The sequence below is a fragment of the Drosophila ficusphila genome, unplaced genomic scaffold (assembly GCF_018152265.1).
Source record: "Drosophila ficusphila isolate 14025-0441.05 unplaced genomic scaffold, ASM1815226v1 contig_791, whole genome shotgun sequence".
Lineage (NCBI taxonomy): Eukaryota > Metazoa > Arthropoda > Insecta > Diptera > Drosophilidae > Drosophila > Drosophila ficusphila.
Genome location: NW_025064737.1, coordinates 24923796 through 24949378, shown reverse-complemented (window position 1 = coordinate 24949378; position 25583 = coordinate 24923796). Strand labels below are relative to the sequence as shown.

Genomic DNA, 25583 nt, shown 5'->3' with positions numbered 1-25583 from the left:
CTTAATGAACTCGGAAGAGTATCCAATGATCCGTATTGACATTTGATTTTCGCCGTACTCGTGTGTGTGCACACCAACTATGTCGTGAAAACAAGAACAACAACATCAGTTCGGGAAACGTAATTATTCATAATTCAATTTTCCATCGCTAGGTGGCGCATGGCAACAATTTCCCGACAACCGCCAACGACACAATCTCCGCATCTGTGTGGGTAGTTGGCCAATTGAGTGTGTGTGCGTGTGTGTGCATGTGTGTTTGTGGGTGCAGTTAATGTGCATTTGGAATGCATACGGGGTTATGCAATATTAAGCATACGCATTCGACGTGTTTGCTCGGGAACAGGCTGATTGTTTGGTTTTGCCGGCCAGGTGAACGTGTGGGCGTGGCCAGGTGACCAGGTGGGCGGGCTGGGCGGTTGGGTGGCTGGGCAAATAGTCAGCCGAACAGGAGGTTAAACAAATGTCAAAGCAAACCAAAATTCACATCTCGTCCCCGACATTATATTGCCGTGTGTTTATTTAGTCGAGAATGCAGTGCGGCGTCATCCAGGCGATCAGGCGATGCAATGCGTCCTGTTGCCACTTCCCAGGAATTATGCATGGCATTGCCGTTCTCCATTCGGTGCTCGGTGTTCGGTTGTCGGGGCTGGCCAACTGATGCGGCTCAACTAATTGTGTTTCGTGCCGGCAAACAAACCTAAGCTCGGCACGTTGCGTGCGACGGCAATAAATTGCCATCAATTTATGCATTTATTTCGTTGCACTTCGCCTCGAAAGCAGCTGCTGTGCAATTAGAACAACAGAAGACGTTTGCTCAGCCACAAATCTCTGGCATATAAATACTTCAACATCATAATTAAAACTGGGTTTTGGGCCAGGCCGCTCCACTTAGCCTCCCCAGTCCGGAATCCAGCATCCAGGCATTCGCTTTTCAGCATTCTCCATTCAGCATTCAACATTCTGCGCGACATATCCGCTTGCCGGGCATTTAGGTTTCATTCAGCCAGTGCAGAGCTGCAGCTGAAATGGCAAACTGCAGCAGCAGCAGTGGCAGCAGCAGCAGCAGCAGTGGCAACTGCAACTGCATCTCACCTTCCGGCTCTCTGCAAGCGGATATCCGTCGAAGGCGGAACGCTGAGCGCGACTCACGTTCCAGCTGCATTTTTCTCCAACTCGAGAAGCGCAAAAAGGAAAAGCGGCCAAAGAAAAGCCGAGGGGGAAGGCCGTTCTTTGTTGGCGCGGACATTGTAAAACAGAAGGAGCGACAACAAGGACCCTGGCGAAATGGAAATGGCCATTAAAAGGAAACACTTTGCGCACTTTAATTTTATATTTAGCGCCTGCGAAGAATGTCAGAAGGAGCGAAAGGCGAGCAGGAAGCCGAGAATGGGGGAAAAACTGTTGGAAATTCGGCATTACACAATTACACAAGTTTCCCTCATAAAAAGTTCCTTCCACCGCGGGATCCTTTGATTAGCGCCGAAAAAGAAGTTGGAGTTTCGGCGGCTGCTTAGCAAATATTGACTGCCGCAAAGTGCAGTTGCTATCCTCGCAGGACTCGCATGTCTAACCGCCATCCTTCCATCGCTCTGGCTTAATTTAAATAAATGTCACACCATGTGGCCAGAGCCCAACCTCTTGACCGCCCACTGGGGCACCCAGTTAAAGGTCGCCCGCTGGGTGAATCGCGACATTTCTGTGTTGCCACACAGCTCAGGCGAGGCAATTTGTTGCTATTATTTTGGTAACACTTTAATTTCTGTTCGCGACCCGCCACACGACACGCAGCACACAGCGAACAACAAACACAGCGTGAACTAGTTAGGTGGCAATAAGGATATGGCGTTATCCTTTTACCAGCTATTTAGCATTTAAATGCTTTGAGCCCTGGCCCCAATTCCATCCTGTCTGCAGCGGGTATAATGGATTCGTGGAAGCGTTAGTAGCAGCGGGCTTAATTCCGGAATTTATATTCTAACCAAGTTGGTGGGCCATAAAAGTCGATTAAAATAGACCGAATTATGACAGTTAAATATTTGTTATTACATGAATGTTATGTTGAAAAGGGAGAAGTGAATTAACTAAATTTAGAATGGGTTACTTTTTATAAACTAGCTAGAGTTTATAAAGCTGATGAACTTTTGAGGAAGGGAGTTTTTCAGTCAAGCATAATAGTTTCTATATTTTTGCCCTTTATATTTGTCCTCGTTTTGAGTTGCATTAACCATAAAAACTCCCTGTGTTGACTACGTGATGCCAATTTTCGAGAATATTATCCAGCGCTTATCGCGATTTAGTCGCAGATTTGTAAAGAACCTCGTTGATGCTAACTGCTAATGAGAATAGTGAGCAGAAGCTCCACTCCGATTGCTGCAGATTTTTCCTAAGCTTTATTACGCATACGACTGAGTTGCCAATTTCTGTGAGCTTACATATCAATTCCACGCACTTCATCAAGCTGCAGCCAAAGTTGGAGCTGGTCGAGGGTTCATTTTCCACATGAGCTGCTCCGAATCGAGTTACATTAGTTGGGCGGGCTCCCTAAGCAAAGTTAACTCTCTCATGCGATTTTTCCGCCATTTATTTAAATTCTTTGAGTGTGTTAGTGGGTGTTTGTGGAACGTGTGTGAGTGTGCACACTCCTTCGGTAAGCAGATGTAAGCCCGCGGCAACAACTCGAGCCATTAAAATCATTTCTTTTGTGATTCACAAAGGGAATTTCGGCGGGGAGAGAAGCGAATAGAAGCTGATGTCTGATGCCAGCGACAGGCATTCGCAATTTACTTGCCACATGGCACAACTAAGCCCAACCGCCCAAATGTAATAAGCAATAACAGTTACCAGAAATGGGGGCGGAGCGGGAGGAGTGGGCGGGGCTGTGGTTTGTCAAGGCGCGAAACTGAAATGGCGCAACTTTATTTAATATCCGTAAGCAGTGCCAGCCAAACAAAGATAGCGCCACACAAAGATGGCGCACAACCGGGCGTATGCGTAATATTCGGTCGCTCGGGCGGCGTAGCAAAATGTTTGCATTCGCCAAATTGCCTTGCGTGTCAACACTAAATAGCAGACAAGTCTAAATACTTGTACGCGGGACGGGACCCAACTTGCCCCCAACTGAAAAGTTTTGAATGTCGCGCAGTTGTTTTGCGGTTCGCTCTTTCAAAAATATTTTCGAGCGAAATTTACGCGTTCTTGGCACACACTTTGAACATCCTTTTCAACTGTTTGTCCACACACATAAGCACTTGTGTGTTTAGACAGACACTGAAAACAAAGGAAGGGCAACAAATTGAAAGTAAAATGTAATGTATATATTTTTGTGGTAAAACAATAGTATTTATTCTGTGAAATAGAGCAATGTGAATTAAAGAACTTAAATGCATCACCTCATTTATCAAAGTGATTATTATTTAGCTCTTAGTCTCTGCAGTTTTTCTCTCTGCTTACGCATTTGTTAGCCAATATTTGTTGTTGTTGATTTTAGCCGAAAAGCAAAGGAAAAGCAGCTTAACTTATGTCAACCCGATAACATCGTGGGACCATAAATGTCTCCCCAGACAACCCCCCTCCCCCCTTTTGCTCCCCCCGAAAACATCGAGACAGAAGAAATCGCTGGGACAATGCGAAATCAGTGGAAAGCTTTTCAGAAAGTTTTTGTCAAACATTTGTGTGGCACTTGTAAATTTGTTGTGATTTCTTGATAGCTCCTTATGCCAAGCGTTCATGTGTGTGTGTGTGAGTGTGTGTGTGTAGGGGGTGCATGGCCCGCCCCTTTTGTTCAGCCCCCCAATGTAGGCTGTGAATTTTATGAATTTTCATGTGCTTTCAAGCGTGGCTGGGGAGAAAGCCGAGAAAATGCCGACATGTAAAGGAATTTTTCCACTACACCCGACCGACGAACCGACCGATGTGATGTGTATGGGAAAAGTTTTTCTTTTCAGGCTTGAGTAACTTCATTAGAAAGAATTTAAAGCAGCCGCTGGCGTTGATTTATGGCAGATATGTATCCTCGAGCGGAAATGATTACGAAGGAGCTGCAGGAAATGAGAAACGAGAAATGAGAACTGAGAAACGAGAATCGAGCCAATGAGAACTCCTCCGCTGGCAAATTATGAGCGGTTCTGATTGAGTGCAAAGTGCAGTGAAATGCACGGGCAGAAGGCAAATTCTTATCGCATCCCCAACAGTCGGAGTACAAAATCAATTTCCCCAATGCAATGACATCTTTTTTTTCTCGTTCGCCCCTTTTAGCGCTTTTGCCCTTGCAGTTAGCCAACTTTGCACAGCTTGCGGTCAGCTCGACATTTTTTTTTGTTGCCTGCAATCTGCGGAGGAGAATGAAGAAATTCCTCTGCAGCTTTTGGCACTCTATAAAAGCAGAGATTGGAGGAGAGTCCTTGGCCAGTCCCGGCCACGCCCCTTCGCTGCTGGCACTTCATCATCATTTGGCCCCCGCCATCAAAATGAAATGTCAAACTAAATGGCAACAATTTTGATTGAATTTTTTGCCGGGCAACCACCGCTCGCAATTTCGGCTGACCAAAAATGAGCTGGCAAATAGCAACACGTTCCGTCGTGGAAATCCATCTGGGGTTTTTCCACTCGATTCGGAAGCGGAGACTTTCGGACTTGGACGCCAAAGCCAAAGCCAAAGCCACCGGGAACGTGACGGGGAGGCTCCCAGAAACGTCCAGAAATGCCCAGAAATGTCGACAATAAAGTGCAATTCATTCTCTAAACAGGCTGCATGTCCTCCCATGCAAGTGGCACACCGAATGGCGGAATCACAGTCCTGCGGGGCAGGCTGTGCATCCCCTGTATGCTGTATGTATGCCGCATGTGGCACGGCATTTTATGACAATGCCAATCTAAGCGAAAGCGAGAAAGACGTTGACATATTTTTCTTGACAACGTGCAGTGCATTTCTTTCCAGGCCGCTGACAAAATGTGCCCGTTACCGCAATGCAATGAGCCAGTGGCGGCGAACCAAAGGGGGTTAAGGGGGTTTGGGGGAGCGTTTCGCCCAATTCCATTGTTGTATTGCACGGGAGCTTAGAAGTCCCACATTCATTACCAATCATCAACCTGTATTGAGGCGAGCAGTCAAAATATTGGTGCCGCTTGAGATTGAACCCCCTTTTCCTGGGGGCTCCTGCCAACCTCCGACCCCCACATCCTGGCTGACTTCGGATCCGACTGGGGGCTCAGGCTGCCTCCGCCTGCACGAGACACAAATACTACATTAACCCAAATGCAAAGCCGTGCCAAGAGCCTGGCAAGTAAATGCCCACGGGACGTGTGCATGTGCGAGCACTGAGCACTGAGCACCGAGTATCTGGTGTATCTGCTGTATCTGGTGTATCTGGTGCATCTGCTATATCCGCCGAACATAGTGGTGTATATCTGCAGTGGAGCTGCTGCATCTGTATGTGTGTGTGTGTGTCGCCCGCATCTGACGAGTGGAATTGATGAGGATGCAGAAGGCTGCCAGTCGCAGCTTAAAGCGAATGCGAGCACTTATGCACTTCCCGGCAGCCAGAGGCTCACAAGCCGATGATCACATTAGCTGAACCACTCGCTAGTTGACCTCAATTGGCATTGGAAAAACCATTAGAGCCGTTAAAGGCTTTCCCAGGCTAAAGTTAATCAAGATAATTTAGTGCACGACATCAGAGCGAATCAAACTGGGATTCAATGCAAGTTGCATAAGCAAGATTCGCTGGCCATTCATTTGATTGATTGCAGGAGTAATATAAGTAATTTATCAATAATCCTAATAAGTGTTTACAGATGACTTAGATACCTCAATCGAATTAGGCATTAAGCCACAAGATTGCAAGTAATCCTTGCCTTTTAGGTAAATTTAATTTGTAATCCACTTAGAACCTTTTGAAAGGCAGTTATCCTTAAAGTTGCGATACTCACTCTAATTGCTACTTGACGGCGGACAAAACTCTAATGCCGTGCAAACAAAGGCACATAGTTAGCACTAATGGCAGCGCCCTGAACTTGAACCCAACTGTTTCGGCCACTTCATTTGCATTGGGCTTTAAATAATTCGCAGCGAGCGAAACGAGGACACCCAAACGACCGACTGGACTGGACTGACTGGCAAGGACAAGTGCCAATGGGATGTGTCACCGAAATATGAAATGGCCAACGAGGCCGGAATAAAGAGGCCCGAAAACGGGACGGAAGGGAAAAAGGTCAGAAACACTTGGCAGTACATTATCTGGGCCAGTGGCCGTGCTGCCAAGAACAACAACATCAACAACAACAACAACAACAACGACAACAGCAGCTGACAACTGACGACGGACAACACACTGATGACAGACGCTCCGGCCGACATTTCGTTATTATTCTTATTGCCATTGAAGATGGAGATGGAGATGGAGCTGGAAGGAATGGGGATGGGGATAAGGATGGGGATCCGACATCAGCTTCATCTATTGCTGATGCGGCTACACTCCGACTAACGCTGCTTCTGCTGCTCCTGTTATTGTTGGCTCAATTTCCTAGCCATTTCCGGCTGGTCTTCTTCTGCCCGGCGAAATTACGTAAAACATACAAAAACAGAAGTTACGACAAAGGGCATTTCAGCAGCGGGGGTTTTCGGGCGGGCAAAGGCACACAGACCGTGCGGGTCATTCCACTTGATTTCCGAAAAGGATACTGGCCACACACAGGGCAAAAAATGCCCAAGATCGAAGGATGGAGGGAAGGGGGGTGGCTGGGGCAGTAAGTGAGGATTGGCAGGGGGCAACCGCAAGTACAAAAGAAATGAACTGCTCGGTAACCACCCACCAAGTCATTCCGCACTCCAACCAACCGATTTCCCCCGCTGGAAACGGGGAGCCTTCAGTCATCGGCGTTCTTGCTGCTCACTCAATGGTCCATAAATCGGTTGTCAACTATTCAAATGCAGACAATTGATTACAGCGATAAAGCTGAAGAGCCTTTTGTGAGCGATTCACCCTGCCGCTGCCACAGCCGCTCCTCCTTCGTCTAAACTTGGCTCTAATGAAAGCAGCTGTGCCATTCACAGAGATATATACGAAGTGAGGCAGGACCGGGCGGGATATCTAGGTGGTATTTTCATTTTTTCCTTTTATCCTGCCTGCTTCCTTGGCTTTGCCCCTTTGATGAGCCGAGGTCGTAATGAGATGAGTCCGGAAGCAGGGAGAGTTGGCTTTGGGCCGAAAACGGAGGAGGCGCAGAAAGTCAATAGACGGTAAAACCATTTAAGCCAGCCGCAGAATTAGGTTACACATTACTACAGTCAATACTGGCGAGTGCAAACTGCAGACTCGACACGTTCTCGAGGGTGGCTCCCATCGGGGGTGGGGCCTGTACTTCGATCCCCCCTGTTGGAGGTGCTCCAAGAACGGCAAAATATTTATTCACAGTTCGATAAATAAAACTCCATGTGCCCGGCAATGTGCAGAGGCAGAGGCAGAGGCAGAGGCAGGCAGCCAAGTCATGGATCTAATGGCCTGGTATCCATCCATCCAACTACCCGGCCATCCATCCATCCATCCATCCGACGGTTGAACCATCCAACAAGCGGTAGTTTTAAATAAGAAATGAATACGACGCCTTTGTTCGGGCGCGGCGACTTGGACTTAACTCCAAGTTGCTTACGGAATGGGATTGGTATAGGGATTGCGACTCGGATTGGGAGCAGACGGCGCTGAAGTTGCAGTTTGAATTTGAGTTTTAATATCGGGTATACACTGGCGGAGCGGTATTTGCTTAGCTTATGCCTGCTCCGCCCGAAAGCCCCGGGCATTTAACACTTTGTATTTACTACCGCAGAAAAAGCAATTGAATTGCTCGTTGCCAAAGCAATAGGAATGGCAAAACGACTTAAGCACATTCGCTGTTGCCGTTGCAAGGAACGTTGCACTCGGGGAAAGTTTTCGATTCGAAATGGGTAAACATAGAACAGTATTCGGGGTTAAATAATCAAGAGTAGAGTTGGAACTTAAAGATCCATGAAAACATGTAAAATGTGTGTATTCTTATTTATTAAATAGATAAATTTTACATTCTCAGTTAACTAAAAAGTAAAGGGTAAACATATTCTGTAGTTATTCCAAGTGTAGAAAAGCAGGGAATGGGATCTTCCAGGGCTTACAACAATAATGTTGCAGCAACGTTGATTGGGCTGCATCAGAGCGTCGCAAGCGGCATTAGGAAGTGCGGCCACGTCTGCATCTGGAACTCAAAGTGGATGTGGATGTGGATGTGGATGTGGATGTGGATCTAAGAACTTGGGCTAGAGAAATTGTTATGGCCCATTGCAAGTGAATGTCCGTCCGTCTCTTCCCATTTATCTATCCGCCGTGTGTATATGTGGCTTATGGTTTTCCTTCTGTTTGCTGTGCGTCTCCATTCCAAGTGACTGGAAGACAACACGGAACCGAAGGAGGAGCAAACAAACAGCCGCACGTGATATGCAGCCAAGAAACAGGCGATGGGTTATGGCTAATTGGGGAAACTTCATCGAGCCATCCAGCCATCGAGCCATCGAACTGTCAATTGTCAAAAGGCAGCGGGTTGAATCAGGCCGCAAACTAAGTTCGGAACTTGGCAAAACATAATTCGCCCGCCCTTTTGGGAGAGCTCCCCGTGCCGAAAGTGAACTTTCGTGGGCCTGCAGTTTATATGGATCCCAGGCCAATAATTCAAGAAGTTCACGCTACACAAAGTTCAAGTGAAGTATGCCAGGTCTGCCTGCCTCGTCCTGAAAGATGGCAAACGGAAATTTACTGCAGGCACGAACGGCAAACGGAGCGGGGAGTCCTGAAAAGGGGTGAAAAGGATTCGCGGAGTGGGTAAATACAGGGGGGAATTCTCCGCGGAGCGAAATATGCACATTTCCACACTTAATAACAAAATATGTTAAACAAAATCATTTGATGTAGGGCGTAATTTTTTCAGCTCCACTGCTTGTGAGTGAGTGAGGTTGTGGGTATGTGTGTGTGTGTTTGGCCAGAAGGCCAACACAAACACCAGCGCAGCCTCATGTACGCGGAACACATGTTTACATGCAAATTACATAAAGCAGCGGCAGCAGTGGCAAACAAACGCAAATTACATGCTGCATACTTTTAGGCCTGCGACTCAGACCTTCCGTCGTGTATCGAGTTACCAAAGTAAATTGTATGGCGACTCTTCCCCACACATCCACATCCATTTCCGCAGAAAAACGGCGTCCAGACAATGTCGCGTCGCTTCCTGGGTCATTTATGGGTGTTTCCCCCTCTCCTTTCGTCCTGCAAGCCACCACTTTGCATACATTTAAAGTATTTTGGTTTTTTTTTATACCCTTGGAGAGGTATTATTGGCGAACCTCTCAAGAAATGGTTAAGTAGGTCCTCAAGTTTCGAAAACATTGTGCTGAGAAATATATGTCTAGTTGAAGTTAATATTTAGCTAATAGCTTTTAATAATTGGGAATGGTTAAACTTGATATTTATTATCATATTATAGTTATACATATAGATCAATTTTATTTGTCTAAATGGTATACTAAGTCAAATACCTGATTTGTTCCATATTTTCTAAGGGTATTTTCTTTTCGTTCTGTAAAGTTTTCCTGCCATTATTCCGTTTTACCGCCCTTGGATGAAAGTCGTTTGGCTGAAAAAAAAGCCACGGCGGCGTAACATGTAAACAAACTCATTTAACTGATTTTCAGAAAGGAAAACGTGGCTCCTGGGCATGGTGGTTGGTAATGGGCGGTGAGATTGTCGGCGTAGGGAAATCGTGGGAAGTGGGAGTGGCAGGTGGAGTGGAGGTGGGACTGGAACGGCCGCATTATCATCATCATCTCGGCGCTGTTTTTGCCCGCAACTCTTTTCCAGGAACAGCAAGAGCAGCAGCTGCCGTGGCCGCAGCCTGAGGCTAGATTTACATGTCACTCGACTTAAGTTGGTCCTGTTCCCCGGCTTGTAAGCTGCTCCTGGTCCAGGACCTCACCTCACCTCACCTTCGCCGGCAGTCGTGACCACGGCGACAAGTTAACTTGCTCCTGCTATCTGGCATCCAAGGATCCCACAATCGGGATCCCCCAACCTCCTGCAACTCCCCACTGGGCACATAATCTTTGCATAATTTCCAACTCAGCTTTTCTTTCGCTTCGTCTGCGCCTTTTTTACTTAACTTTTTGTGGGTAACAAAAACGGCAAGTGTCAGCAGAAACAGCAAAAAAAGAAAAACTAAATACAACTCCATCCAGTTTTTTGTTTATTTTTTTTTGCTGCTGGCCAGAAAAATCTGGACATGCCCAGCACCATTTGTTTCTCCGGGAGGATCCGACTTATCCAGACACATATAGTAGTTCCGTATGCGAATGTTTGGATTATGCTGATTTTATTGCCTGCTTTCGGTCCGGCAAATGAGATATTCAAACGTGTTAGTTTCGGCTCTCAACTTTTTAATAATAACTGGCCTGCTGAGCGGTAAGAGGTCGGTGCATCCCGCTCGCTCGCTTTCGGCCACGTTTCGCTTTGAAATTGGACCAACAAAAGCGCAAAACTTTGGGGGGCGCTTTCATGTGTACAAAATCAAAAGGATAATTGAGACATGTGAACAATATCCCTAAGTGCGAGCGCCCAGAGCACCAACAAACCAACAACAAGCCCAGCCCAATGAAAGGTCGCACATCAAAGGTGCTCCCCAGACATTTTGCCAGCTTACCCCAGATGAAAAGCAATTAACAAAAGTAAAAGCAAGAGAGCACTGAGTGGGACGGTTACGCAAAAAAAAGAAGAAAAGTATAAAAGTCGGGAGAAAAGAAAAATATTAAATGCTTGAAGAGGGGACTTTCGAGGGGCACACGCAGACGTGGCTACCTCAAAAAGTGCCAGGCACTCACAAAACTGCTCGAAGGAAGGGGTTGGGAAAACGGGGATCTAGAAGTGGATGTGTGCACTTCAAACAATTTACATGTTTGTACCGGAGAGAGATTAAAAAATATAAAATAGAATATAGGATACACAGATGCAATTTAATTAGATTTAATTTATTTTGTTTATTATCGCTCAACATTTGTTTACCGAATAATAAAGTTTTACCTAACCAAAAACTCATTCAGAAGTTTTTAACTTTTATTAAACCGAAATTATTTTTGCGAGTGCTCAAAAAGTGGAAAGTGGGAGCCTCCACGCACACATGCACGACAAAGCAGAATAATAAATTTCAATTCAGACGACGACATGACGTCTCTGCCTCACGTCGACGTGCATGTTGATAAGAAAGTGTACAACCCTTCCAGCTTCCCAACCCACCAACCCAGCACCCAAAACTCCCCCTTATCTGCAAGCAGCTGGGGGCAGTCTCTTTAGCCTTGGCTAAGCCCCTCGGCCAGGTCGGAATAACGGGTAACGGTAAAAAAAAAAACAGGCTGGAGCGAGCGGGAAAAAGTAGCGCATAAATGCCACGTGGGCGAGCACGAGTTGAGCGGGTGGAGAAGGGAAATGCGCAACGCAGCCCAAAGGTGTCAAGCGGAAAATAAAGCATAATAATGGCTGCAGATGGGGAACAAAGGCCTGAACACTGGAAGTGGGAAGTTGGGGCACGGCTCCCAGACACACGTCACTCATTTAGGAGCTGAAGAGGCGATGGTTAGGTGCGTAGGTGACGCATTATCCGCCTGACAATCCTGCCATTCTGCTGAGTTCAACATTTAATGTGAGGTTATAGTGCACGGCGGGCGGAGGGAAAGCCCCGAATGTGCTAATCATTTATGCAAAAGCCCCGCAAAATCCATCAAAGAAAATGCCAAATGAGCATAGCCTCCTTCTCGTTCACTTAGCATAAGCCGCAAAACGCAAAAATAAGCAAAAATTTCTTAGAAAGCGGAATATCTCCAGTGATATGAAATCATTCATGCAAATCCGATGACTTGTAATTTTGTTAGTATTTTTAGGGGTCATGCAAAGTACTTGTGCCAAAGTTTATTTTCAATCACTTGAAAAATAATCTGGTCATAAAAATCTTGCAAAACTGAAGCTCAAAAGGTCACAAAGAAAGTGATGTAAAATAAACATTTTCAAGGCGGCTTAAAAGGTTAAGTTAAAATGAAGTTTGATTTCTACCCTTTTAATTCTCGCTTTACTTGAATAAACGGATTACCTGAAAACATGAGTTCTAACCCGTTATCTCTCTCCATTATTTTCAGGTATATGTGAAGAAGATGCGAAGGCTCGACTCCTGACAGAGTCCAGAGTCCCAGATCCGAGTCCTTCAGCAGGACAAAGGCCACTTGATGAGGGGCCGAGCACTCTGATCTGATTTGCAGGATTGAACAAGGCGAGCGATAACCATAACTGGAATAGCAGCAGAAGTAATTTGAATTTGCGAGAGCGAATGCGAATGCACCGGAGGGAGCGAGAGCGCTGCAAATTGTGTACATATTTTGTCTCTGTCCGTTCCCGGTCGCCTGCGAAAGTGTTCGTGTGTGTGTGAGTGTTCCGTGTAAATAAATGCAAAAGTGCAATGCAAAAACAGAAACAGAAACAGCAACAATTGCAACGGCAGCGGCAACATCAGAAGGAACAGGAATAACAAGCGAAATGGCAAAAAGTGCAGTTAAGCGTGGAAATTGCATTAAAAATTGAGCAAAAAATTGGGAAAACAAAAAGCGGCGAAAAGACAAAAAACGGAACAAACAAAGACGTAAAACGTAAAACGAAGCGCTGGAGTTAACGAGCGCTAAAAAGCAAAAAAAAAAAAAAAGAAGAACCCAGCAAAAGCCGCTACACAGACAGTCGCGAAAAAAAAATTCGGGAAAAAAGAGTGGAGTTTTGATTGAAATTTTCACTGTGCTTTCATCCTTTCTGGATTGTGTAAATTTCTGATTAAGCAACAAGAAACCAACAAATCAACAAACGCGTGGCGCGAAACGTAAAACAATAGTCTCCCCGAAAGGATTCCGGCCAAACAACCGAATTCGATCTACCGAAACTTAGAAACAAATATCAAATATCAAAAATCGAAGAACTTTCGTTATCGTTATCGAGGCAACAAAGCACTCTGCAGTTCGTGTTTCGGTTTTGTCATGACAGTTCGGGCCAACGTTTTGCTATATTTTTTATTGTTTATGCACAGCCAGATCGCCGTTGCGGTTGCGGTTCCCCCAGCCATAAACACAACTGACTGATACACAAAATTGAGCCGTGAACACTGAAATTCGAGTGCGACACAAGCTTGAAAGCGAGCGAGTGAGTCGTGCAGGAAAAGTCAAAGTCAAAGCCAGCCCCACCTAACGTCCACACAAAACAGCCCGAGAACTCGGGTCGTTGACAAAGTAACGCATTTAGTGATAAGAGCCAAACGACTTTGGCAAAATGAGCAGCCAGCAGAGGAGCAGAAGGAGCAGCAGCAGCAGCTGGAGGAGCAGCAGCAGGAGGAGCACAAGGACTCGCAGCACGGAGATGGCCCAACTATTGCTCCTTATCGGCATCGCAGTCGCATCATGTTTGCCGGGTAAGTGTCAACAGCAGTCCTTGTATCCTGTCCCCAGTCCTCTGTCCCTAGTCTCCTGTTTCCTGTTAGCATCCAGCTGACTTATCAGCCAGGCCCGGAATTAATGCAAATATTTAACGTGCTTTTTTATGGATTTGTCGTCGTCATGCGGCTCAGTTGCCTCAGTTGCTCCTCCCAGGCAGCTTCTGTCATAATAACGAGCTCTGGAGACAGAGCCTCTGTAGCTCTCCACTTGACATGACTTGTAAATGGCTTTCGATTAAGTTGTCACATTAGCATTAATCTCGAGCTCCGAGGAGCAGGCATCTTCTTCGGGCTCATTGAAGTTCAATCAAGTTGTCTGGCTGCTCCCATTCCCATTCCCTCTCCCCTTCTCTTTCCCCCCATTGGAAACGTGCTAATGAGCCGTGAGCTGATGAGTTGGCTCTCCCTCTCTAGTCGAGCATTTTGTTGCCAAGGACCTCGAAGGTGATCTGGGTCAGCGGGAGATCTGGCACTCACCATTCGGGGCACTCACCATATAATTGAAATATAATTACTCGACTGAAAGCCGCTTAAAGCGTTCGTCCTGTAAACTCATATATATTCATTATTTCATTATTAATTCAGGCGTTTCACGGCAACGCCGCTGAATTTTAAACGCGGGTAAAAGCAACAACTGGAATCGTTTTAATAAATATGACTGGCGGTTATGAATATGCATTCGCCATTATCCCGAATCTTGTTTCCCTACAAGCGTAATCCGATAATCATAGGGGTCTCTTCAAGAGCTTAAGGCAATTACAAAACCAATTGGTTTTAAACACAAGAGGTCATTCAATCATTTTTCTTTCGCCCCGCCGCCTGCGCTTCTAATTTAATGCCAAGTTCACATGGGGATTACGTATACGCAGCGTTTGCACGGCCATAAACACATTCCGGCATGCAAAACAATGGAACGAACGATAGTTTCATTCATTTTATTTCGAGGGGGAACTCTTCTATTTGTCCATCACAAATCAGCAGCTGGGCCCAGCGTTTGTCATTTGATTTCGGTCGCACGGTTCGGAGGCCCTTTCATTCCATTTGGCTTTGTTTTCAGCTCGCCTCGTTTGATTTGCAATATTTTCATTTACGGCAACAAATTCGAATTCGGCGCGCTTGTTTGTATTCCTGTTTGCGCTTTGTCTTCGCCCACTATTTGCTCTCCGTTTGTGTTGTTTTGCTAATTCGAACTATTTGAAATGTTTTTTTTGGGTTCGGGGTGGCGGCGGGGGTCATTCACAATATTTGTTGTTTACCCAGCGAGCATTTCTAATATTGCTGTTTGTCTTTGCGATCCCGAAACTAGTTAATGCGAAATTAATTTCCAAATTGAACCGAGGCTATAAATAAAACATTCGATTCCATTCCATTCGATTCGATTCGGACGGACTTTTCCTTTCATGTTCTCCGCTTTTATGGCAGCGACAAAAATTGGTCTCAATAAAAATTTACGTTTCATAAAATTTATTATGTATGCAATACAATGGCCTTAACACACTGCGGGGGCAAAAACACACATACACACACAGGGGGCAAATCAAAGCAGGAATGACCAAAAAACAACAAGCAATGAACGACTTTATATGCAGGATAATGGCCAGGACATCATGGGTCGGGAGTTTTTCACGTTCGCCTGTCTGTGTGTGTGCGGCACTCAAGCAGCCGGAAATTTATTACTTCTCCGGGAGCGAGTGAGTGTGATCGGATCGGATCGGACAATCCTAGCCCCAGTCTGGGTGGCATTCTGGCATTCTGGCACTTGAACTCCGGACAACTATTGGGCTTTATTCGAAATCATTGACCAAATTCTTAAGTAATCAAACTGAAAGTTTCCTCCTATCCCAACTGTGGCCGATAAGAGCCTTCCACTCGCCCAGATAAATACAAATCATGCAAACTGGCCAAAAAAGCTGCAGCAATGGAAAAAGTTGAGCATGACTTTTCAATTTTGGAATGTGTTTAATGGCTCCACTCGGAGTGTCCGTATCTTTATGCCATGTGTGTGTTAGTGTGTGTGGGTGTGTGTGAGAGTGGGTGCAAACAGCTGACCAGCTGACTGTTAATGGAAATTGGAGCCATATCACCCGTCCCCAATAAAATCTGAAAAGTTCGGATGGGAAAAAGTTAAGCGCCCAGCTCCCCCAACTTGGGGGGCAACTTTTAATGGCCCACTAAAATAATGAAAGCCAAGACTTAATCAAACGAGTTCCAGGTACCAGATTTCAGCTCCTTTCCAATCGATATTGTGCCAAAGTAGTGATGGAAAAGGTATCACTTTTTATGTCCCAGTAAAAGGAGTCGGAAAAAACACACACTTATTTTAATTGCATTTCTTCTCACAAGAAAGCTTATTAAATGTTGTTTTTCGAACCAAAAGTAGGATACCCGATTCCCATAAAGATAAAAGGCACTTAGAACAGAATGTACTTATGGAGGGTATAAAATTACAAAACTTTTAACCAAGGACACCACCACACATAAATCGGTGTCACGTGTGTGTGACAATTAAAGAAAATCGCGACCTGCAGAATTACGTGGCGAAGGTAGCGGAAAATATGGGAAAAATTGTCGCCAGCGGTTGCCTGGTTTCCGAGCACGTAATGAAAATATCGCGCACATGTATGTTCATTTATATATATGTTATCCTGCTGAGGTGGGCGTGGCTCCGCCTGATCCAAAGGGATTGTGGGAGACGCCTGATTTCGCCTAATTAAATTAGAGAACGCAGCAATTCCAGCTCAATTGAGGATGCAGATGAGGACTGGGATATCGAACACACTGGATGCCAGAAGGACAACAAGGACAACAGCATCCTGGCAGCCTAATCCGCAAACAAAGCAAGTGTAAAGAGGGCTCCCAGCGGGAGTGGGAGTGGGGATCCGGTTGTGTCCTGTCATCGATTTCCCTGCCTTCTGCTCCTCAAGGACCAAAGCATATTTTCGCCTAGCAAAATTATGCACAAATTTTTCAACTGTAGTGCTGTGTGCTTTTGTGTAGGGCTGTGTGTGTGTGTGTGTTGGCAAACAAAGTCGAGCAAATATGTGCATACACATCCAGCAGGAGGTGCGGATAGTCGAAAGGGCTCCACTTTCTGCTGGCGCTTTCTAATGCAAAATAAGCCAAAAAACAAAGCAAAGGCCAAGGGAAGCATCTATCCAGCTGCCAGTCATGGTCACATATAGCTCAAATCCCTTCTCCACTCTTAAATTGCCGAAATTTCCCTGCACAGGAAAAAATATGTGTATGTGATGTATTGTAAATTGGAGCATGGAGAAACTTTACATAACAAGAACAGCTTCCTGTTAAATGTATGACTGTTTCTCTTGTTCTATCTTATATCTTTAAAATACTTGTCTATAAACATGGACATAGGTTTACAAACTGTAGAAAGAACGCAATAAATAACCTTTCAAATTACTTGTTAGAGAGCCACATATATTTGCCATACCCATTATTTTTTCAGCATTCCCATTGCATTCCCGATTTAAGCTGTGTTTTGCTAAACTTCGCACAGATTAAGGATTTTTCCAGCTGCAGTTCAACTCGAGTTGAGTTGTTGTTGTGTGTTTTATTCCGCTTTCGGGGCTTCATGGCCGGGGGAAGCCAAAGCCGAGGGGCATGCCCCAAAGGCAGTGGGTAGAAGGGTGGTCTTGGGTGGCTGAGGTCATGGCCGTTATCCCCCCCGCCGACTCCCCGGGCTGAAAGTCTTTTGGCAGCAAACAACATTCATTATGCATGCATTTTAAATTGTAAATTTCACTACCTTGCATCCAGCGAACCCTTGCCGCCTTGCCTCCTTGCTTCCTTGCCGCCTTGCCGCCTTGCCCCCGCTGCCAAAATGGATTTGGTGGCAGCCACAGCTCCTGTTCCGGCTTTGCTGCTCCTCGTTCCGGCTAAGATGCTGTCAGCTTTGGACCGGGCTAAGACCTACTGATGCGCTTGATGAGCTTTTGGCCATATTGTTTGAATGTTGAATTTTTACCACCCCAGCGGCTTAAGGCGCCCCTTCTCCGAATTCGGCAAGAATAATTCTGTCAAATTCAATTTTGCCAAAATGGGGCAGGGTACAAAGCAAAGTTTGTTAATCGGCTGAAACTTGCAAAAACACTCTGCCATTAAAAGTTCCGGCTGAATTTGTTAATGAATTGATCATTTTCATGCAGTGAAGCCCGAGTGCTTGAGTTAATTTGATCAAATTAGCTGCAACATCAGCATTCCGACAACAATTTGTGGCCATTTAAAGTGGCCCTAAAACTTCAAACTGCTTACCAAGTATTATGTGGAGACGAGGAGCCAGCCAAATTGAATATCTCCTTTCAAAATTGCCATGACAACTGAGAAAGGATGGGGGATTGGGGTGTTGGGATTGGGGGAAAATTCGAGCGGCGGCAGGGCCACCAAAAAGTTTGTGGCGCCTCAAAACTTTTGTCTGTATGTGAGCCATTGGATTTTGGGGCATAGATCAAAAACGCAAAAAGGGGTTAGGTTGGGGGCTCAGACCTAAGCTCAAGCCGGGTCTCTGATGGCGATGATGGAGATGACGATAATGGGCATTCAGGCAAATAGGCAAATCCGAGCCAGGGATATAGACTCCTTTCTCCGGAGTCCGGAGTCCGGAGTCCGGACTTTGGACAGGTTGCCATTGTTGGCAAGTGGCAACAAAGTCAGGCAAACAAAATCCGGCCAGGGGAGATATATCTCTGTCTATGGACTCGGAACTCCTCCTTCTCCTCCCTTAACACACATGCCAAAGCCTTTTGGGTCAGAAACTTTTCAAATACCTAATCCCCATGCCGGTGGCAAGAAGGAGCAGCAGCAGCAGTGGCAGCAGCAATTTCAGTGGCAGTGGCAGAGTTAGAGGCTTAGGTCTCCGATTCAGCCTGATTATAAATAGAAACCCGTCCGCCTTCTTGGGGGTCAAGCGTGTGTGTGAACGGCATCCCCGTAAGTCGGTCGTCTAAGCTGATTCTCAGCTCTATTAATAGCTGATTGGCCCGAACAGCTAGCCAGCCAGCCAGCCAGCTGCACCTGACAACTGCCCCGGGTCGAATTGATTCGGTTATGACAGCGGGCGTATGCCACCTGATCCCCGAGAAACCCTAAGTGGAAAGTCCTGTTCTGCTACGGAGTTGCGTCCCTCTGTTTTCACCGGAAAAGCTTAAAGAGTTTTTTACGACCAGGCCGTTTCACCTCTCGCTGTTTTTGGCCAAACAAACTTTTCGCCCTGCCACCCAAATGAGTTGGCCAACCAAGCAGCTTGCTCGCATTCGTCTTGCCGCCACTACAGAGGAAATCTATTTGGGGGAATTCAAACTATTTGGCTGCCGGTCGGTCGGTCCGCCCAAAAGCCAGTGTAAATTGTTGTCGGCAGCCACATGAAAGAGAGGACTTAGATAATTGAAACTGCGAACGGTTGCCCCGGCAATGTCCGCCCGAACTTCGCCCCGCAGTATCAGTAAAAATTAACGACGCCTTCCCGGTTTTCCAGTTTCACCAGTTTTCCCTTTGCGTTGAGCCAAAAGTTTGCGCAGATAAGGCCAGAACAACAAAGTGGCAACTGGAAATTGGTAAGCCAGCAAAACGGATAGTACACAGCGAAAAGTTCTGGCAAACGAGAGTCTCTTTTTGGTGGCACAAAGAACCACAAAGTTAAGCAAGTCATTAAGCCCGATGCACAGCCGATAAAAGGCCATTAATTGCAACATATATAATAGCAGGGAGTCGCCTTCTTTGATCCAATATTTCTCCGTGTAGCTCGTAAAACTAGAGCCAATCGATACTCCGCCCAACGTCGCGTCACGTCAAAGCCAAGCGAAAGCAAATAAATCACAATATCTTGTGCCGGCGGACAAGTCGCCAGTCGCTTGAGGTGAGGCCTTGACCACAGGACACAGGATACGGGACACGGGATACAGGACACAGGATACGTGGGTGGAGGCGGAGGCGACTCGAGGGCGGAAGGCAGCGCGTCAAGTTATCAAATGATTTATTTACGAGCCCGCCAGGCAAACAAACAAGCCCGTGAGGAGCTGGAGTTCCGTTCCTTCGCCAATTTGCCCGAACGACAAACGCGTGCCAAGCGAGGCGAAAGTGTCACAGACTCCGCCGCAAGTTCAAATATATTGAACCCTAGAAAATAAAGCCGAAAAATGTGGTTTAACTTAAAGAGTACAAGCACTTAAAGGGAATTCCTTTTACAAATATATCACCTCAATCGAACCGAAAGCGATAGCCAGCTGTCCAACTGTCCGATTGTCCGCCTGTCACAGCAGCATATTTCACAAATGAAATCTAATCATTTTAAAAGCCACTCGAAATTGACAAAGGGACGGGACAACTGGTGCCGCTTTCCAGCCAATAACTTAGCAAGGCCTTTTAAATCTCTTCATGGGAAGCGAGAGGCTCTCCATGTTTATGAATATAAATTAAGATGTCCTCCTCCCACGCATTAATTCATTTACCTGCCGCTGCGTCGAAAGAGCGAGAGCGCGTCTTAAATTGAAAAAGTAATTCAGGACCCGCTGCCATCGCCACCCAGCTTGCAACACCCGACGCAATTTGCGGCAGAAACCACAGAAATTTATGTTTTGGCCAAACGGGCGTACGGAGGAACTGCGATTCGAGTGCGAGTCGAGCGCGCACATACAATAATTTTCAATTTAAAGGTAATTTTAACCCGCACACACACACATACGAACACACACTAACACACACTTGCCAGAAAGGACTGAAACAGCAGCAGCCAACAGCATTTCGGCCATAATTTAGCTTACAACAAGTTTCAATAAGCCATAGGTGGAAGCCCCGTGTCCTGCTTCCTTCCTTCCTCTTCCACTTCCCCGCCATTTGTGAGTGTGTAGGTTGTGTATGTGTGTATATGGGTGTGTGTGTGTTGGCAAAGTGGATTTAGCCATAAAATGGCAATGTGCCGCAGCAGCAACTACGACGACGCTACGACGAAAAAGCACAACAAAGTTAAATGCAGTTGATTTTTGTTGCCCCTTTGCCGGCGGCGGCTCCTTGCGAAATAGCCAGGCGAGCGAAGGAGATTTTTGAAGTAACCGCAATTCATATTTCATACAGCCGGTGGCCATAAAAAGGGCTGAACGGGCCGAAAGGAGGCGAAGGGAGCAGCGGGCCAAGCGGCCGGGAATAGCGTGAAGAAAATGAAAATGACGCAAGACGAGGGCAGGACCTTAACCCACCTCGCCCCTTGACTTTCCCGCACTTCCACCTTAGCAAGGCAGGACTCGCCACGCGAGGATCTCCGAGGACTGTGGACTGCGGACTGAGTGGAGCGAAGGTGGTGCAAAGTGTTTGCAAAGTAATTTCCGTTTCCTGCTCGCCTCGAGTGGCAGGCGAGAGCGTTCTCCTCCTTCGTCCTTCCTCCCCGCTGCAAAGTCCTGCGAAAGGAGCGGGGGCGGGGGAGAAAGGTAAAGCTGGGGAGGATTACGCCTGGCGCGCTCATTAAATTGCCGTTTCAGCACATGCATAAACAGAGCGAACAGCTCCATGTACTTGTCACCCTGACCAAACCGCACTAAGCACCTAAACCCATGCTGAACCCAAGGCAACTGAGAGCAGGCAGCCAAGCCAAGCCAGCCAGCCATCGCCCATCCGACTTGGACACTTTAATCCCGAACGGCACTCAGACGGGAACGGCGACGTAAGTCCATAAAATCCAGAAACGGAAGCGAACTCGCTCGCTGCATGTGGAGTGCATTCGAAACGTGCTTCTCGACAGGATTTCGGGTTCGAAAACCATTTAAATTTCAGTTGAAATGCAGACACAACACAACGAACCAACGAACGCCCCTCAGGCAGCCACGAAAATCAATAGCCCAATGCCATGGAGGGGCTCCCAAGCTGGATGAGGAGCTAACTGGGCCAGCGAATGAGTAACCAACAAATATATAGCACAACTAACAACAGAGGAAGCTTACGAATGTTTGAGAGCGGGAGGATACTTATCGAGAAGTAGAGATATGTTTTCAACATCACTAAAATGGTTAAAGATCAACCGAAAGACTTTACTAATAGTAATATTTTTCAAACATTTGTAGCAAATAATCAGGTTATTTCTCTTGTTTATTTGAGAGTTTCTACTTTTTCGTTTGCAAAGAGCATTACAAAAATACATTCAATGTAAACTGGCTGAATAACAGCTGGCCCCCAATCGATCGGTCTATCCGTATAACTTTACCAAGTTCAATCAAACCCGAATCAGCCCCATCAAAAAGTCGTTTGAGAAAAGTTATGTTTTGCCCCACAAAAGGGGCGCTTGATTATGCAATTATAGGGGTGTTTTTTTGAGGGGGAAAGCGGGAAAAGCGGGCAAACGGATCCGTGTAAAAAAAAACTTATTTGTCAGCAACAGCAGCAGCGGAAAAGCGGAAGTGGCAGGGCTCGCATTCAGTTAATTTGATTATGCGGCCAAACAAAAGTAATCATAATAATCCGAAAATAATAATGGAAACGGAAGGCGGCAAACAGTGGTAGCGGCAAAAACTCCATTAACTCATAACTATTAACAACTACAGCGACCGACAACTCGTAAACAACGGCGAAACTTATAATGGACACATGTACGGGCCAGTTGGCCACACACACTACAAACACACACTCACACACACACTGATGAAACTACAAACCGCATTACACACGGGCACACGCACACTGGCGCGGGCTTACAGCCACAGGCTCATTATCCTTTTTAATAAAGCTTATCAATGCCAGGACATGCGAGCTGCCAGCAGCAGCAGTCGCAGTGGCAGTGGCAGTGGCAGCAATGGAAGCAGGAACATCGCCAGCAGGACCAGTTGCCCAGCCAATTATCCCGACTCACACTCACACTCGCACACTCACACTCACACTATCCTGGCGAAGGGATCCTGTGACAAGACTCCTCCGGTGGCAAGAACAACGAACAGCCAACTGGCGGCAACAACATTAACAATGCCAACAACCGCAACAACAACAACGAATACGACAACGACAACGAGGACAACAACGAACAACGATGAGAACGACAAACAGTAAATTCAAAGATAATTTATTATAGCGACACCTGTAATTACCATGAGCCATAAAATAATACACACAGCCATGTGCATGTGTTGGTGTTTGTGTGTGTATGCTGTTCCCCAGCAGAGATTAATTGTGGACTCAACTGGCAGGACACCCTCTTCTTCTTTTTTCGTCCCTCTGGATGTGTGTGTGTATGCCATCTTAATCAGAACACACACACACTGGGGAAACTAAATATGAAATTGCCACATTTAATTGTGTTGCGGCAACAATGCTGTTGACTTACACAAACTCATAAACGCTTCCTTCGTTCGTTTCACTTTTGAAAGTTGACTCAATCTCTTTGCTTTTTCCCTCTGACTGCCCTTTAACAAAAGGCATTTTGTTTTCTTTATGCCAGGAAAGGAATTACTTTTAAGAAGTCAATAAATCAGTTGGTATTGTTGCGTATTACTTAAAATATTACGTTTTATAAGGGCTTCCCTTTAAATGCCTTTTTAATATTTAAAAAGCCAATATAATCTTCAATGCACAACGAACTTAAAATTCTCCACTTCAATTATATTATTATATGCCGATTATAAATTTTAATTAGTGATTGTGGTTTCGGTATAACGTGTTTGCTATTGAACGCAAAAACATACGTTATTATTTATTTACTTTATGGTCTTACAAAAACTACGTGTTTTAATCACTCGCCGTGTTGCAGTATTTCAGCTCGCTGTTTCATGAAATATGAAAACACTTTTTCGTTTCATTAATTTGGTTTTTTTTAGGAAATGTGTCAGGGTATTCCCTGTTCTGCTCACCTAAGCTTGCCACGTGCCCCCGCCCAGTTTTTTATTGTTCCTGCCCCCAAACGCTGGCAACACTTTAATCTTGTTCAGCGCACCGCAACACACGCACGTACATATTTTATATTTATGTCCGTGTTTGTCCGACTGTCTCTCTAACTGACTGACTGGCAACCGACTGGCAACCGACCAGCAAACCCCCTTCCCCTTCCCCTTTTTGTGGCGCCCCGTGACTTGTAGGTATTTTGTGGTCGGCGGTGCGGCATGAAACTAACAACAAACAACAAACAGCAGCGGTTCGGGGAACAAAAACACAAATGCACACGGGGCGAATACTTTCTTTCGCACAATACGCTTATCCTTTCGCATCCGGCACCCCGATCCTTTGGATGTCCCTTTGCCCCCCTTTCCACCGTTGATTGATGTCCTTTTGGCCCGGCTTTAGTTTTGCCATGGCGCGGTTTCTCATTTTATTGCTTGTCGCTTTTTGTTTCGCTCCGGTCTTTGTCTACGATTTGGTTGGTTGCTTGATTGTCCTGCGTTCCAGAGTCCTTCGTCCTGAGTCCTGCGTCCCTTTTACCCTCGTTCCGCCTTCCGTTTCCGTGAGTCGTTGCGCACTGCAAGTTTCCGTAATCGCATACGTCAGAAATTATGTTCTTTCGCCATTTGAAATGACAACAATTTCCCCAGCAATCGTGTCACGTCACCTGGGCGCTCGGGTGTGGGAAATCTTTTCAGCTAAAAAGCGGAAGCGGTGGAGGAGGAGTGTAGGGGTTATCCACCAACTGAGTGTGGCAACTACTATCAGTCGACTGTCTGCCCGGATATCTTTTTAATTACACTAAAACGTGCCGAGTCCCGAATGGAGGTCACTTGGGCTAACGAGCGCCAGTCGCACTCCCTCAAAATATCCTTCCGCCGTGAACAAGGACCCATCCGTCACACGTGCAAAGCGAAAGGAGAGGAGAGGAGATACATGGGGGGCGGGGAGGGAATACAAAAGCATCAGGGGAGTGGGACACACTAATCCGATTAGTTTGGCCTGACATTCTGGGCCGGCAGAGTGCAGCCGGCGTCCCCAGTCGCCCCCAGTTGGCCAAAGGATCCTCAGGCTCATTCATTCATTTCATTCAAATGTGACAAGCCGACAAAATCCAAAAATGGAAAAAGAAAAAATATTAAAACCAGAACGAGAACGAGAACGAAAACGAGAAGGAAAAGGAAAAGAAAAAGTCGCAGGCCAGACAACAAAAGTGGGATAATTAAAAACAACGAAAAAGCGTGAAGCGGAGAAATAAATTTTATCCCGGCAAACATGGCCCAAAGTGGGTCGACATGGAAACTAAATTTGCCAGCCAGACGGGTCTCACTTTGATGGCACTTTTTATTTTCGGTGCATGCTGGGCGGCGAGATTAAAGCAAGTGCAGGATGCACCCGACCAAATCGCCATATAGACGTGCTCCACTCATTGCCCGCCTTTTATGGCCGGGCACTTAAGCGACAACCTTTCGCTCGTCCGCCCGAGAACGGTTATTTTTATCACATAATATTTTATTTTAACGGCAATAAAGCGTAATTTAATGAGCCTATAAAATGAAAATACATTAGAGGGCAGACAGGCGCATTCGAGGAGGTTCTCCCTTCTCCCTTTGCGACATCAGCATCCTTGGTTCCTTGGTTCCTTGCCACAAAAGGACTACCTGCGTCGCCTCCCACATCATTCGCTTGGTAGGTAGGCCATCTGTCAGCGCGGCTCATTTTTATGCCAAATTAAATGTCTTTCAGCCCGGCCGAGATTTTTCCCTACTTAGAACAAGAGGAAAGACCTTTTGCATAAGAAAAAAATACTTTCGTGCTTTAATAAGATCTCCTTGTCAATGTAAGATGTATTAAAATTTCTATTTCTAGAAACATATTTTCATACCTGCCCCCTTTGATAGTTTACTTAGAAAAATAATATTTTATTCAAACACTTTATTGTTTCCAATTAAGGAACATCATTCTCGTGTCCACAAATTCTGTTTGTGAAACTTAGCTTTGAAACTTAAATGCTCAACATATATATATTAACAAACTTTATTTTCCGTGTGGGAGGACATTTATTAAACGACGGTCGACTCGCTTTGCTTTTGCAATCCAATTCCTTATACAATTTTCGCTGTCGAGCATATTACACATACGCCCCATATTTCTCGTGTTTACCAAGACCGTTGGCCCCGTCTGTTAGTCCTTGGGAG

General features: G+C 46.0%; 1 protein-coding gene across 1 annotated transcript in view; it reads left to right on the top strand.

Annotated features, from left to right (window-relative positions):
- Positions 1-25583, top strand: part of LOC108097521 (irregular chiasm C-roughest protein) — a 115413-nt gene that overhangs the window by 25785 nt on the left and 64045 nt on the right. Inside the window, 1 exon segment of the mRNA XM_043209067.1 lies at positions 12194-13500. Within this exon segment, the coding sequence (XP_043065002.1) occupies positions 13362-13500 (139 nt within the window). The 5' untranslated portion in view covers positions 12194-13361.